Below are 16,496 nucleotides of genomic sequence, written 5' to 3'. Positions count from 1 at the left end.
TGGTCACTGTCCTTGGGGAGCTGACAGTCCAGTAGTGAAACCGCTGTGGGAGAAAGAACAGGATTGCATTCTGTCGGAGGGGAGGGGTCGTTAGGGAAGACTGCGGAAGAGAAAGGTCTCACAGCCCAGACTCAAAGGATGAGTTGGACTTCGCTGCGCAGAGGGAGGGGGTGTGAAAAGGGTAAGGGTAAGGAATGAGTGTTCTAGGCTGACGTAAGGAAAAGGGTCATAGCGCATCTGAAGTGTGGAAAGTGTGCCTCTTGGATGCCAGGAGCAAGGAGGGTAGGGAAGAGGGAGAGAGAGAAAGAGGCAGATGGAAGCCAGTTATGGCATATTCTTTGTCAAATTCATAATGTTAATTTTGTTTAGCTCTTGTTCACACAGGCTGCATTTTTTCTCCAGGAAGCCCACCGTGACCCACCTCTAGTGCCTGCTGGAAATCTGGGTTCAGGATCCTCCTTCAGTATTCCTGTAGCCTGTGCTCAAAGCATTTTAGATTTTTAGATCTAAAAATTTTAGATAAGCTTAGATTGCCCAGCCCTCCCGCTAGACTCGGAGCACAGTGACTACCCAGATTGTGTATGCCTGTTTCTGTTCTCTCAGGGCCTGGCACAAAAAGGAGTCAACGTGCACTTATTAGATGAAAGTGAAATAAAATAAGATAGTTTGAATCCCAGGAATGTATGTAAAATAGTATTCACGTGATTAGAAAAGGAAATAAAAATAGGTCATGCTTATTATAGTAATTATGTTAATTTGTATCCCTTATGAGATATCAAATGACCATCTGACAATTGTCAGGATTATATTTCTCAAGAATATCAGGTTTTACGAAACTATAGTTGACAAGATCAGAGTACCAAAAAAATGGGAAGTTGGGGGGAAACGAAGGAGCAGGAAATACAGATTTCTAAATAATAATAAAAAAAATTTCTAGATGGCATCTCATGTCAAATAAATTCTCTTAAGTTTTCTTTTTTTTTTAATTGTCTTAAGTTTTCAAGCCAGCCTTTACTAGCTTGACATCTGTTGTCCTTTGTATTTCCATTGTCCTTTTTTTTCCTCATAAGTCTTGACAAAAATATTATAATAGTCTAGGCTTTTTACAGATTTACTTGGTATTAAGAGGGATATTCCCCTTCTTGGTGGGAACACTACCAGACCTGGTCTTCAAGCCGTATATTGAGAGTATGGAGCATAACAGATGTCTCTCTGATCTGCAGATCTCTAATTGGTTTACTTTCGCTGTATGAAATCACTTGGGAAACTTAGTATTGTTTTTTTTGGGGGGAGGCTTATTAAATGCAGATCCCTGCTCCCTCCCCCCAAGCTTCTGGTCTGTGAGACTGAGATGTAATCTGGGCGTCTCCATGACTAACAAGCACACCAGGTGATTTTGATGCAGGTGTGTGAGGACCACAGTTTGAGAAACATTGGTCTGAGGGAAGGAAGAGCAGTAACTATTGACTCACTCACAGAACTTCTAAATACAGTAGGTACTTGGGCCCACCCCTGAGATTCTGTTTGGTATATCTGGGCTGAGCCAATTCTGATGTCTACTCTTTCTTATTAATGGCTGAAGAAGGCATGTGGAAAAGACTAACTTGGGCTTTGAAATTTGAACATATAAACATAAAACCACATTATTATAAAGCCATAGCTATCAAGGGATTGTGTGTGTACATAAATATATTTATGCCTTTATAGATTAAAGTGTTATGTTTTGTGTTTATGTTTTCATATTGTTTCTTCCCATGGCAATAGTTAGAACAGTCGGCCCTTCAAGAGGAACTTGAGAAGGAAAAGCAAGCCCTCAAGAATGCAGTCAGAAAAGCCCAGCTCTCAGAAGGAAAGGACCAAGAAAATAGTGAGCTCCGCACACAGCTCAAACAGCTGCAGGTACAGACATGTCTGTTCAGGATATATTCTTACGTAGGACACCCTCAGACGCTTAACCTGCTCCAACCTGTAGTGAGCAACTCAAATTATTAGAAAAGAAAGATTCTGAATGAGGCGGTACTGTGTCCCTTGTGAGCCCATGGCTGTAAGATTATTGACACACATGTCCTTCGGCTTGTTTTGGGGGTGTGAAGAGATGGAGCCAGTCGGGAGTGCACAGTGAGGACTGTGCAAGCTCACAGGAGAAAGCAATACCTGACATTTCTCTGAGAAGCAGATTTGTCACCAGGCTGAGCTCAAAGGATCAGATTGATGCATTCTTCTTCTGCTGAAATAGCTTTGTAATTATCCAGGAATTTAACTAAAGTGGGTTGCAGAACTTCTTAACTGTAAACAGTTTTCATAATCCTCTCCTCAGAAAGGATGTTATTAAAAATGCAGTCATGGGGCACCTGAGGGGCTTAGTTGGTTGAGCATCCAACTCTTGGTTTCAGCTCAGGTCATGATCTCAGGGTCATGGGATTGAGCCCTGGGGGTATGGGATCAAGCCCTGGGTCATGTCAGGCTCCCCGCTTAGTGGGAAGTCTGCTTCCCCTCTCCCCTGCTTGTGTGTGCGCAGCCACGTGCATGCTCTGTCTCTCTCTTTCTCTCTAAAATGAAATAAGTCTTTCTAAAATAAGATGCAGTCATTTTACATCTATGGGGGTTTGCTTTGGCAGAGTATCTTTACTGCCACTGTCACAGTAATCTGCCTAACAAACTGCCAGAGAAGCAGGTGGACAGGATTTTCCAGATAATTAAACTCTCAGAGAGCACAGATGTCTGAGCAAACAAGTACCTGGATCAACACTCAGGTCTCGGTCTGTGAGGCCAAGGGCCACTTGGCTGACCGAGGTGGCATGTGTCATACTTCATCAGAAATAAAGGGGCAGAGCGGCTATGGTGTTAGGGAAGGCTTCCATGCAGGGCTGGTTTGTGATAAATAAGACTAATAAGCTCATCCAGATTCTCTCCTTTCATTGCCTTGAACATGTTTTCCTCAAAGTTTAAGGAAATGTAATAACCTAAAATTTAATTTTTAATGCTATCAGCTGAATATTTGAAGCGAATATCATAAAGGGTGTATCTTGTTTGACTTGTGTGTCAGGTGTTCAGTAGAACACTATGGAAATTTTCAAATCATCACGAAAACAGAATAGTCTTATGTCCTTTTGTTTACTCTGCTTGACCAGTCATCATACTGCCATTCTTGGTTCAGTCAGTCCACGTGTTTTTTTTCTGCCGGAATACTTCAAAAGAAAATCTCATACATCTTTATTTCACCCATAAATACTTTAGTATACATCTCTCAAAGAAAGGGACTGAAATGTCTTCTGGAGTCTTCTCCTCCAAGTTAGGAACTGAAGTCAGCTTTCCAGAACACTTAGCCCATGCTATGAGACTGCCTTACGTGGAACTAGGTCCTTAGCCTGCTAACCTCCTGATACAGAGTTCAGGTTAAACTCACTCTGCATTTATCTTTGTCAGAAAATCATTTAGCTGCAATGAACTAAAACCTACTGACACGAGCTCTGAAAAGGAGACAGAGCTACTCTGTCAGTCTGTCTTTCAGGAGCTACATGGCTCTCTCATTTCTCCTGTCCTATCTCTGCGGGCATTGAATATGCCCTGTGGACTCCAGCCCTAGCTGACATATCTTTACAAGGCCTGCTCTTGTGGACTTGATGTCCTGGATCTTGGTCCAATTTTTGGAGAGCGTGAGAACTTGTTTTCTGACTAGTCAGTGGATTATCTGGCCTTGGGTCAGATCACCTGTGGCCAAGATTAGACAGTGGTACAGATCTGGGCACCTCAGGGCAGTAGGCAGGGCAGTTTACAGATAACAGGCTCCAGATGGGAGAGGCAGTTAACCTGTTCATTGCAATTCTGAATTCTCCACCTAGGTTAAGAGTATTTCACTAGTTTGAAGTAAATTAATCACTCAGGTGGAGTGTAGGTATTCCGGAGAATACAGTCAGCACCTTAGGGTGCAGAACTATTTTTCTTTACAATTTTAGGTGATTTTAACAGTTTCTTTTTACTTGAAAGAGGTGTTGTGTGAATTTAATTCTTGGGATATTTGTGTTTGTTAATAATAAAAATATGCTGGCATATAACAAATATTCCCACAGAGAATTAATAAGCTATTAGAGAAGTTTCAGTACTAGACGTTTCATTTTTAGTTGCTTGGCAGACAGAGTCTCACGGCAAAGTGTTTTTTGGTTTTGTTTTTTTAACTTTGAATTATGGGCATTTCAAACACATACAAAAGTAGAATACGAAAATGAATCCTCACGCACGTATTACCCGTCTTCACCAGTTATCAGTGCACAGCCAGCGCCATCTCCTCTGTAATGCCGGCCATAACACACGCCTCACACCTGTTCACACACTGAATTATTGTGAAATAAATCTGAAAATCTTGAGGAGCCTGAGTGGCTCAAGTCATAATCCTGGGTTCCTGGGATTGAGCCCTGCATTGCATTGGGCTCCCTGCCCAGTGGGGAGTCTGCTTCTCCCTCTCCCTCTGCCCCTACCCCAACTCATGCTCTCTCTCTCTCTCTAATAAATAAAACTTGAAAATCTTATTTTATCTGTAAATACACAGAGGCTTTTTAAGAAAGCATGAACTGATACCACATTATATCTTGAAATTATAGTAATTTTCTAATATCAAATGCCTTATACTATGCAGATTTTCAGATTATCTCACACAGTTTGGTTTTTTAAGATTTTATTTATTTATTTGTCAGAGATAGAGAGTGAGCACAGGCAGACAGAATGGCAGGCAGAGGCAGAGGGAGAAGCAGGCTCCCTGCCGAGCAAGGAACCCAATGTGGGACTCGATCGATCCCAGGACACTGGGATCATGACCTGAGCCGAAGGCAGCCGCCCAACCAACTGAACCACCCAGGTGTCCCACACACTGGTTTTGTTTCATTCCAGAGAGAGAGAGAGAGAGAGAGAGCCTGAGTGTGATGATGTGGGAGAGAGAGAATCTTTTTTTTTTTTTTTAATTTATTTATTTGACACAGAGAGAGAGAGATCACAAGTAGAGCAGCAGGCAGAGAGAGAGGGGGAAACAGGCTCCCCGCAGAGCAGAGAGCCCGATGTGGGGCTCGATCCCAGGACCCTGAGACCATGACCTGAGCCGAAGGCAGCGGCTTAACCCACTGAGCCACCCAGGCTCCCCGGGAGAGAGAGAATCTTAAGCAGGTTCCACACTCAGTGTGGAGCCCAGCACGGGATCCAGTACCATGACCCTTCTCTCTCTCAGTTTTTACAAGTGTTGTTTAGAATCAGGATCCAAATGAAGTGCACACATTGCATTTGGTTGACTTGATTCTTCAGTCTGTTCTAGTCTATAGGTTTCTTCCTTCTTTCCCCCTTTGTAATATTTTAAAGAAAACCAGGTCTTTGTCCTTATAGTTTCCTATATTCTAGATCTTACCGGTTGCATCTTTTCTGGTATTGATTCATATGTCCTTATGTTGCATATAGAGGTTTATTTACATTCAAGTTAGTTACTTCTCAGCAAGAAGACATTCATAGGTAGTGTTCATAGGTAGTTATTTTTGTATCACTTCAGGAAACATTGTAATGCCTGGTTCTGTCTTTTGTGACTACATTGGTCAGTAAATTTGGATACTGTCAGCCCAAATAGAAAGCATTTTTTAAAGAACTGAGTAGACCTATCATATGACAAGTACTATAGTCTGTGTATGGGTATATGTGTGTATTTTAAATTTTGTTTTGGTAACTTTTGCCTCCCTGTTTCACCACCATCCCTAGGATGACAATAACCTCTTAAAACAGCAACTTGAAGATTTCCAGAGTCACCTGAACCATGTGGTTGATGGTTTGATTCGTCCAGAAGAAGTGGCCGCTCGTGTGGATGAGCTCAGGAAAAAACTGAAGTCAGGAGCTGGGGAAATGAGGTAATGAAAAATCAGGACCTCCAGGTGTTGAGATTGCTGAGTGAGGAACAAGAGGTGCATAGAGACTCACCTTCCCAAGTTCTGTTAATGGCTGAATTCTTTTGTAAGCATTCCTGTGTCCTATTTCTGTGATTGAGACACAAGAATCCTTCGTTCACACTGCCTGTCACTGATATTTTTTCTGCATTTTAAATCTTTCATACTTTTTGGTATTATTTAATTTAAAAAGCAGGAAGTTTTAAGAGTAACTCTTTCTTGAAAGTTCATTGCATATGGTCAGGAAGTAGAGCCACATTATGCATTTTAAGTAGAAAATAAATATCAAAAGCAAGTCTCATTTAAATACATGAAATGGACATTTATTCTTTGAGCAAGCATTGGTGGCCCCCTAGGAGCCTGTGCTTTCAGAGTGACAGCGGTCATCAGCTCAAACAATGATTTACACTTAGGAGGCGCTGAGTTGCTGTGACTGACAGTCCGGTTCCAGGCTTCCAGACAGCTCTCTCTCCTCCTGCACTCTTACCAGCATGTTTGCGCCCAGCATCTGACACGAGTCATAAAATTCACACCATCTTTTCTTCCCCCTTACCAGAATCCATACTTCCTCAGATGTCTTAGGGAAAAGTCTTGCTGATTTGCAGAAACAATTCAGTGAAATCCTTGCACGCTCCCAGTGGGAAAGACAGGAAGCACAAGTGAGAGAGAGAAAACTCCAGGAAGAAATGGCCCTGCAGCAAGAGAAACTGGCGAGCGGACAAGAAGAGTTCAGGCACGCCTGCGAGAGGGCCCTGGAAGTACGGGTAAGGAGCGGGCGAGAGGCAGCTGGAGGGAAGTGTTTGGCCAATACTCCTGTTTTTCAACAAATTGCAATGCTTCCTTCTCAAGTAAATACAGTATACTTACTGTTATTTTCACTCTTAACCAGTCAAACTGCCTGTGACTGAAATTCAGCCGTGAATGTGGTTACTGATATCAGTCAGGCTTCTTTGTGGCTGTGTTTTCCTTGTTTTGGAAGCAAGTGAGAAAGAAATGTTTCTGAGCATGCAGGCAAACAATACTACATTGCTGGGGTGTGGTATCGTGCCAGAATCTGATTTTTTGGCTATCATTCTTTTAACAATGATGCAACCATTAAAATGGATCCTAGAGGGGCGCCTGGGTGGCCCAGTGAGTTAAAGCCTCTGCCTTCGGCTCAGGTCATGATCCCAGGGTCCTGGGATTGAGCCCCGCATCGGGCTCTCTGCTCAGCGGGAGCCTGCTTCCTCCTCTCTCTCTCTCTCTGCCTGCCTCTCTGCCTACTTGTGATCTCTGTCTGTCAAATAAATAAATAAAATCTTAAAAAAAAAAGTGGATCCTAGTACAACATTTCATTACCCTCTTTTAGTAAAATGAAATGTGATTCTTTAAAAAGATTTTATTTTGTTTAAAAATCCTCTTCAAAACTTGATTTCCTCACAGATTAGTTTTGATAAGAGGCAGCACGAAGCAAGAATCCAGGAGTTGGAGAATGAAATTCACTATTTGCAAGAAAATCTAAAAAGTATGGAGGAAATCCAAGGCCTTACAGATCTCCAACTTCAGGAAGCTGATGAAGAGAAGGAGAGAATTCTGGCCCAACTCCGGGAGTTAGAGAAAAAGGTAGGAAGACTCGGAAAGCCTGACACTCTGTCCCCACCTGGGTCCTGCCCCCCACGAGCAGGCCCTCTGTGCAGGGCCTGGTCCACAGGTTGCTGGCCCAGAGGTAGACTGGACCCAGGGGAGGCCGGGATGTATGTGGTCAAATCAAGGGCCTGAAACAGGTGACATGGTCGATGCAAACAAGCGAGCTGGTGTGTGAGGAGCAACCTTAGAGCGTGAGTGCTGATGGTTGGGTTTGTCTCCTCTGAAACCCCTTGCCCAACTGGACACATCCATGGGAAATTACTTTTTAACTTTTCATCTTCCTTTCTGATACACTGGCCTCTCTTTTTGCTTCTCCAACCCACCTCAACCATCTTCTCCCACCGTCACATCCTTCCCCTTGTCCAGTTCAGAAATTGCACCCACCACCTCTGAAATCCCGTGCTGCTCTCGTAACTCTATCCACTGACCCCACACTGACAATTTTTCAACGTCATGGACAACTCCAGGGCATGAGCCCCACCTTTTCTGTCTGTTAGGCTTTCCTGACCACCTTCCTCCTCATCGCCCGACCTAAATTCTGTGGCTCCCCACTATAGCCAATTTTGCAAATATCCTCAAATCCCTTGTCCTTTTTTCCTGTGTCACTTGCCCAATAGAACTGCAGCTGTATGCTTTCTTTGTGCTGATACCCATGCTGAGCATTTCTGCAGAAAAATGTCACCCACCCAGGCATACAGTATCATTATAATCTCTTGGTCATCAGCCTCAAATGGGCAGCATTACCCTTCTCTCTGGTCAGTTCACTCTCCTGTGCCCCACCGTTTCATACCTTGTCAGTCTCCCTTCTCCCAGCCTCAGCGAGTGACTTGCTTCATACTTGACCAAGAACCTCTCAGTTCCCGAGTCCTATTGTATCTGCCCCCAAAATATATCTGGAATATAGTTCCTTTTTTCCTTCTCCGATGCCACCACCACCCTTCTAGCCATCATCTCTCTTCTGAACAACTGGTACGGCTACCTGACCGATCTCCCGCTCCCACTGATGAGCCTGCTCCACAGAGCCACCGCCGGGCTCTTTCAGAAACAGTCATTGACTCTTGTTAGTCCCTGTGCCCTACCAGCCATTTCCCTCCTCTCCAGGAACTTCTGTTGTTTTTTTGAAAAAGACCTAAATTCTGGGGCACCTGGGTGGCTCAGTGCGTTAAAGCCTCTGCCTTCGGCTCAGGTCATGATTCCAGGGTCCTGGGATCGAGCCCCGCATCAGGCTCTGCTCAGCGGGAAGCCTGCTTCCCCCTCTGTGCCTGCCTCTCTGCCTACTTGTGATCTCTGTCTGTCAAATACATAAATTTAAAAAAAAAAAAAGACCTAAATTCTTAAGCCTATGAGGCCTGACATGATTTTACCTCTATCTAGCTCCCTCCTATTATCACCAGGTTCCTTCTTTCAGTTCCTCAAAAATGCCAAGTTCTCCTAGCCTTCCCTATGCCATTCCCTCTCCTGGACCACGTTTCTCCACCCTTCTCTCTGACTGCCCCCTCCCCCACCAATCTCCGTCTCTCTTGCTGTTCTCTCAAAAAGTACCCTGTTCTGTCCCTTGATAGTTACTACCCACCATTTATATATTTGTCTGAGTGTTTGTTTATTATCTGTCTCTCATAAGCTCCTTGAGGGCAGTAGCCCAGTCTGCTTTACTTACCACCATCTCCCAGGGCCTGACTCAGCAGTCACAAGGGTCTGGTCCATCACTTGGTGATGGTGCCGGGAAATGGTTTTCCAATGAGTGAATGAATCTGTGATCGCCTTTGGTTCTTGACTAAGAAGACTGATTTCATTCTAAGTTTACCATACAATTTTTAGTTGATTTTATTTATTCATTCAATCAATGACTATTTATGGAGCACCTCCTTTGTGCCAGATATTATCATTCTAGGCCTGGGCCGGGTAGTAGTGACCAGAGTCCCTGCCCTCATGGAGCTTGTGTCTTCATTCACTGCTGCAAATGACTCACTGTTCATGAGTCTAATGAGTTCACAAGTTTAATGTTTCTTTTATTTTAGAAGAAACTTGAAGATGCCAAGTCTCAGGAACGGTTTCTTGGTTTAGACAGAGAATTGAAGAAACTAAAGAAAGCCGTGGCCGCCTCGGATAAGCTAGCCACGGCTGAGCTCACCGTCGCCAAAGACCAGCTCAAGTCCCTTCATGGAACTGTGATGAAAATCAACCAGGAACGAGCAGAGGTGAGTCCACGTGTCTAGAACAAGCTTCCATAGGCACTGCTGCCCCAAAACCTAGCCACTTGTATTATTGCTCTTTTGTTATAGACTTCGGTTATCTTAGAAACCACCGGAAAGTTGTCTGTCTGCCTACAGACCTAAGGATTGTATTTCTCCCATCGCAGCCCTGCCTTGGGTCCTGCCCTTTCCTGAGCCCTGACAGGAACCATCAAATGAAACATACTCTCCCCACCTCAGAGTGTAGAGCTCTGCCTAGGGAGATGGGTGTGCATACACACCTGAACCAAGGTTTCAAAGGCTGGCCATGTCATCCTTCGGAACCCCAGACTTTTCATCTTGTGCAGTCAGATAACAGTGACCTCTCGGGCTGTTCTGCCTTTTGACTGAAATGCTGTCTCTAACAGTTTGAAGGGTACAGATGCTCCTGAGATGAAAATGATAGATCATAGGAGAGACAAGTTAATGATGGGAGTCCAGAGAGACCCCAGTCATGGAAGACTGGAGATTAGTGAAGAAGAAGTTAGCTCTGGCTCTTTCTGATGCAGCCCACCTGGCCCCGGGGAGGGGTGGAGCAGGCTGCCAAGTGATGGGAACAGTGCAGGACAGGGTGGGACCCAGCACCACACACACATGGGGTAGCCAGGCTGGCATTCGGGCGAAAACCAAGAAGTCGGTCTGAGAGGAGGGGAGACTTGAAGAAGACAGCCGATGACAGCAGTCTGCCTTTCTCCTACCTCTGTCCCAGTAGGAGCTGCAGGAGGCGGAGAGGTTCAGCAGAAAGGCAGCGCAAGCGGCCAGGGATCTGACCCGAGCGGAAGCAGAGATCGAACTCCTGCAGAACCTTCTCAGAGATAAAGAGGAGCAGGTCAGTGCTGGGACTCTGAGATCTCCGTATAGGCGTGTATCGGTTCCTAAAAGACACAAGTAGCGGAGGTGACTGCTCAGAGAATTTGAAGTGTGCCGGGCAGAGTGCGATTTCAATACAAGGAGTGACGTGGCATCCTCATGAGGAAAGCGTGGGTAAAAGTTCTAGAAGTATTAAATCAAGTTGCAAGGATAAGTGCACCTGGGAAAGGGTATTCGTGGGCAACTTTGTGTGTGTGATATTTTCAATAGTATCGAAATCAGATGGAGAAAGTAGATGTCGGCACTGGAGGAGCGAACGCACAGGTGGTGGAGATGGAGAAACTAAATGAGACAATGGAGAGACAAAGGTCAGAGATAGCAAGGCTGCGGAATTTACTGGACCTCACCGGGGCTGGTAAAGTATTGGGTTTTGATTTGGGTAGTTGTTCTAAAATCAAGTTAAATCACGTTAAAATAAAATCATCCTGTTTGTTTTTCACCATAGCAAATTTATTTTAACTGTGAGAGATCAATTGCATGCTTGCTTTCCAGAGCTGTGATAAGTAGCTTATGAATAAAAGCAAAGAATTTAAAGAACACTTTATGTAATGGAGTTTTAAGAAACTTGATTACAATGAGACAGATTTTTGAATTTTCAAAAGAATGTTTACAGATCTGTTTTCTTTCTCTGGTTCAGTTTATAAATGAACAACAGAGGGATTTATCTGTCCTCTTTACGTGTTAGCAAAAACTTAAACTACCATGGGACAGACCGAACAGTCAGTTTTGAGGAGCTGATCAAAGTCATTGGCTGCCATGGCATCACTCGAGTACGTGGAGAGAGGAGGGAAATAGATGATTTCATGCCCAGTTTCACAGACCGAAATTCCTTCGCAGATAACAAAGGAAGCTTTGAAAATGTTCTGGAAGAAATTGCCAAACTTCGACGTGAGGTTTCTCATCAGAATGATTACATCAGCAGCATGACAGATCCTTTCAAAAGACGAGGCTACTGGTACTTTATGCCACCACCACCATCATCAAAAGTAGGAAGTCTGTGATGCTGGGAGTGTGTACTGAATTTTCTCGCAGGAAATGTGACAATGTTCTCTTCTCCCAATTTGTCAAGAAGGTGTCAAGAATAATCCGTATGTCTATGCTAAGCCATGAATTGAGGTTCTTAAGGGTCCTTAATATTTGAGGTGAAAATAGAGCCTTCTCAAGAGTATTGCCATTGCCCATTCCTGCTCAGGTGGCATGTTGTGGTTGCCTGATAGAAGATACTGCAAGGGGATAAGGGGACGAGCCCAGACGCCCTGTTGGAAATGGGTATAAAATTGTGCAGAGGCTGATAGAAAACTGGGTACCTGGATTTCATTTGATTTTAGCCCACGTTTCATTCCGTGTTCACTGAAATCTAGGTCAGGTGCTAGGTGGGGTGGGGTGCCGTGAGGAATGGTCTAGCCCTTGCTCTCAAAGAGTTTATGCACTGGTGGGGAGACATGTACACCTGTGTGATTACCACAGTGGCATGCACGAGACAACAGACTTGACTGGTGTGCTCTGGTGTAGAAAAGTGTTAGGGATCCCTCAGTGGGGAAGTTCAGGAAAGAAGGCTTCACACACAGTCAGGAAGTCAGCACTTAGCCCTCAAGGGGTGGGCTTTTAGGAGGAAGGAGTTTGGTTAGCTGTGGTGAGTAGCCTTGTGGGGCTGGACGGTTGGATGGGAACAGTGAAAGGTAAGTCTAGAAAGGTAGATTAGGCCTATGCTTTTGAAAAGGGCCTCCAAATCTCTTGCACTGACTTGTGGAGACCTTGGGGACCAAGGCTGTGTGTACTGTGATCAGAGGCGTAGTTTAGGAGGAGTAACCAGGCTGAGCGTGGGGGCCCGAATTGCGGTGGGTGAACTTGCGGCAGGGTGGACGGTGCAGGGGCGCTATGTGAACTCATTCCATGAGGGACAGAGGCCGGAGCTAGAGCAGTGGAGCTGGAGGAGAAGAGATGGCACGAAAGGTCAAGGTTTGGGTCTTGAAGGTGAGAAGTAAGGAGAGGACGGTAAGTGACCCACATCCAGAGCAAAGGGGCTGGGTGACACCCTGCTAGGATCAGCTGACAGGCAACAGTCAGGGAGAAGGGGCTGACATACTAGGATCCCAGGGCTGTGTCGACCTAACCAGAATCCAGACAGCCTTGACAACCAGGGCTGGAGGTGGAAGCTGTGTAGGTTAGATGTAACGTGGTAAGGCTGAGCTGGCTGAGGGTTTGGGAAGCAGACCTGTTTATGACTGGAAAGGAGGGAGGGAGGGTGGCGGAGTAGAACCTCTTGGCCCACACCAGGCTCCCACAACAGCAGGAGACTAATATCCCAGATGGCCTTGAAAATTCACTGGTTTCCTTGGCCTTCGTTGGTGGGCCGTCAAGACAGCAGGAGACTAATATCCCAGATGGCCATGAAAATTCACTGGTTTCCTTGGTCTTTGTTGGTGGGCCATCAGGAACAAAGCAAAAGGGGAGAAGCCCCCAGGAAAGATGAGTACTGGCGAAGAGAGGCCACGCTCGGGCCGTTTACCTGACTAACTGGGTAATCATGTCCGTCTTCTGTCTGAAAAATGAGAATCAGAACCTGTGAAAAGAAACCCAGTTCTTTCTCAACTTTGCCACCTCTCAACTTTGTTCTAGACTTAGGCCTTTCTCCAACTCAGCCTTTTCATTTCTGATAAATAGTGGGCTCTTCTATCATCTATTTTAGGTTTCCAGCCACAGTTCCCAGGCCACCAAGGACTCTGGTGTCGGCCTAAAGTGTACAGCCTCAACTCCTCTTAGAAAAGCGCGTCATGGACAGCAGGATGGAAAAGAGGACAGTGGGCCTCCACCTGCTTCGGGATACTGGGTGTATTCTCCCATCAGGAGTGGATTACATAAATCGTTTTCAAATAGAGGTAAGTTAAATCATAGAAGGGAAATTGCGTGTCTCTTGTATTGGTTCCCTGAAATCCATAAGACACAAGCCAGACTCCTTAGCTTGCTCTCTGCACGGCCTTCCGTGCTGGGCCTTGGCCAGTGACCTCTTGTCTCATTTCCCATTACTGTCCCGAAGTCAGCCATCCCAGCTGCCTAAGATCCCCATGGCATGCCGTGTGCCACTCACCTCCCTGTTTTAAACTCTTGTTTAGAAGGTCCTTTCTTGGGGTGCCTGGGTGGCTCAGTAGGGTAAGCCTCTGCCTTAGGCTCAGGTCATTATCTCTGAGTCCTGGGATCGAGCACACATCGAGCTCTCTGCTCAGCAGGGAACCTGCTTCCCCCTTTCTCTGCCTGCCTCTCTGTGTGCTTGTTATCTCTATCAAATAAATAAATAAAATTAAAAAAAAATAATAAAGAATGTCCTTCCTTCCTCTCCTAAATCTATTCCTGCTCAACCTTCAATAAGATTCAGGCCCGCAAACAACACTCCTCTATGGAGCCTTCCTCCACCCTGCCTCGCCTGTGCTCCTGGGCCACGGCTGGTGCCGCCATCCTTGTGTCATGGTGGTGGTTCGCTCAGCTAAAAGGAAGTGGTACAGGTCCATCTTCGTAAAGCTCCAAGAGGAAGAGTGGGACTTGAGAGTCAGTCCTCGCTCTTGCAGTGGCGAGCTGTGTGATCCTAGGCAGAGTGTTTTCGCTCCTCTGAGACCGTTGAGTGTAAAAGAGGAATGTCACCTTCGGAGAATGTGTTTATTCAGGAGCTATTTATTGCGTGCCTGCTGTGTGCTAGGCTGTGTGTCAGCAGTGATAAATGTAGATCTTGCCTCTCAGGGAGATAACCAGGGGAGCCAGCAGCTTAGAGAGGGCTGTGTGTGGTGATCGAGAGCTGTGGGTCTCACTGCTCCTTTCTGCATCTCTGTTGGTCTCTTCTGTAGCCTGAAGCAGGCACCCGAATGGTTGCTGAATAGATGAATGAATGAAGACCAAAAAAAAAGGAAATTAACAGATAGACATAAGAAAAACTCAATTATCAGCCACTGAAAATATATGAATCCCTGTTTTGGTCAACTTTTCAAAACCACTTTGATCTTTTTTGCAAAATTTCATTCTCACATCTAGGGGATTTGGGCCTAAATGCTGCCGTTCTCTGCTAAATTTGTTTACCGAATAAGCCATGGGGGTAAAACACTCTTCCATTTATTTCTTTCAAGATGCAGACAGCGGAGGAGATAGCCAGGAAGAGAGCGAGCTAGAGGACCAAGAGGACCACCCATTTGTACCTCCTCACGGATACATGATGTACACTGTGTTTCCCGATGGTTCGCCTGTACCGCAGGGCATGGCCCTATATGCGCCCCCTCCTCCCTTGCCCAGCAGTAGCCAACCTCTCAACCCCGGCACTGTTGTTTATGGCCCACCTCCCGCTGGGACTCCCATCGTGTATGGGCCTCCACCTCCTCACTTCTCCATACCTCTCATCCCCATGGGGGTGCTGCACTGCAACGTCCCGGAACACCATAACTTGGTAAGTGGAAAGACACAGGACCCCTGTCCACACTGCTTCCACGGGAGACTGAATAAGGGTATATATGTAATGATTTGACCTATTTATGAACAGATTATGTCCCAAGTGTGTTCATAAGATTTGTGTTTAGAATGCAGTAAGCATTCTCTTATTAACATTCTCTTCTGGACAAGAGTTAGGATACCAGGCCAGTCTGCAAATGCTTTGTTTAATCATCTTACAACAAAAAAATGCTTTCAGTCCAGAAATTAACCATTTTTGGAGAGCTGATTTTCTATTTTCTAGGACAAGTACTGATGTGTGCGTGGAAGTGTGTTCACATAGTAGTGCCTGTGCTTGTACACACATGTACCCGCGCATGGACACGCATCCACATGTGTGTGCTTGTGTATTCACACGTGTGAGCAGCAAGGTTGTGGTGGGGATTATCTCTGGGTGGTGAGATTCATGGTTATTTTTTTCTTTTCATAATTCTTAGCTTTTTGCACAGTTTTCCCCACTTAACATTACAGGCATTTCCCCGTGGTTTTTAAAAGATTTTATTTGACAGAGAGACCTAGCAAGAGAGGGAACACAAGCAGGGGGAGTGGGAGAGGGAAAAGCAGGCTTCCCGCTAAGTAGGGAGCCTGATGTGGGGCTCCATCCCAGGACCCTGGGATCATGACCTGAGCCGAAGGCAGATGCTTAAGGACCGAGCCACCCAGGTGTCCCTCCCCATGGTTTTACAAATGTTTTTAAGCAGCATTTTAATGACTGCATAACGTTTCTTAACATTTGTAGACAGTCTAGTTGACCTAACTGCATAAATTTTTAGTGTATTTCATTTTGTTAGGCTAGATTACTTGCTGATCACTAGCTTGCTTTGTAACTCTGTGGTTCTAAAGAAGTAAAATGCACTACAAACTCCTCCTTCAAACTCGAGAAACCTAGAGCCCTTTAGACTTTCCTTTTCCTCCCAAGGGACTGAGAGGAAGACAAGGACCAGAACAAACAATCAGTCAGGCTGGTTGCCGGGGGCCTGCATGTGCTCACGTGGTTAAAACATTAGTCACCCATGTAGCCCTGCAGAGTCTCAGTGCACATGTGTTTACAGCAGTGCCGTTGGCATGTGATCGATCCCCTCTTAAGCTGGTTCTGTTAACCGCCAGCAGTACCCAGCTGTCCTGTAGTTTCTCACGTGCCCTCCTAGACCTCTGTGCATTTGCGTGTTCTTTCTTCAGCTTAGGTCTTCCCCATGTCCTTTATTCTTCAAAACCCAGGCAAAACACCTCTCCCTCTGGGCAGCGTTCCAGACAGCTCCCCTCCCCGGGCCCAGAGGAGGGAGAGACCTGTGTCTCTCTCTTCTGCTACTTGCTGTCCTCTGGAGATAGAGATTATGCGTAAGAGGTGCTTGGGGAATGTGTATCAACCATAGTTGGGCTGATGGAAAAG

General features: G+C 45.5%; 1 protein-coding gene across 9 annotated transcripts in view; it reads left to right on the top strand.

Annotated features, from left to right (window-relative positions):
* CNTRL (centriolin) overlaps nucleotides 1-16,496 on the top strand; it is a 91,287-nt gene that overhangs the window by 49,484 nt on the left and 25,307 nt on the right. For all 9 annotated transcript variants that reach the window (XM_046023358.1, XM_046023357.1, XM_046023356.1 and 6 more), the window contains 10 exons: nucleotides 1,765-1,899; nucleotides 5,731-5,876; nucleotides 6,469-6,676; nucleotides 7,335-7,514; nucleotides 9,557-9,736; nucleotides 10,482-10,598; nucleotides 10,850-10,994; nucleotides 11,477-11,625; nucleotides 13,329-13,518; nucleotides 14,752-15,065. In XM_046023358.1, coding sequence (XP_045879314.1) covers nucleotides 1,765-1,899; nucleotides 5,731-5,876; nucleotides 6,469-6,676; nucleotides 7,335-7,514; nucleotides 9,557-9,736; nucleotides 10,482-10,598; nucleotides 10,850-10,994; nucleotides 11,477-11,625; nucleotides 13,329-13,518; nucleotides 14,752-15,065 — 1,764 coding nt within the window. The remainder of the gene's footprint in view (nucleotides 1-1,764; nucleotides 1,900-5,730; nucleotides 5,877-6,468; nucleotides 6,677-7,334; nucleotides 7,515-9,556; nucleotides 9,737-10,481; nucleotides 10,599-10,849; nucleotides 10,995-11,476; nucleotides 11,626-13,328; nucleotides 13,519-14,751; nucleotides 15,066-16,496) is intronic.

Source organism: Meles meles, chromosome 11 (assembly GCF_922984935.1).
Source record: "Meles meles chromosome 11, mMelMel3.1 paternal haplotype, whole genome shotgun sequence".
NCBI lineage: Eukaryota > Metazoa > Chordata > Mammalia > Carnivora > Mustelidae > Meles > Meles meles.
Note: the sequence above shows the minus strand (reverse complement) of the source record. Positions and strands in the feature narration are given on the sequence as shown.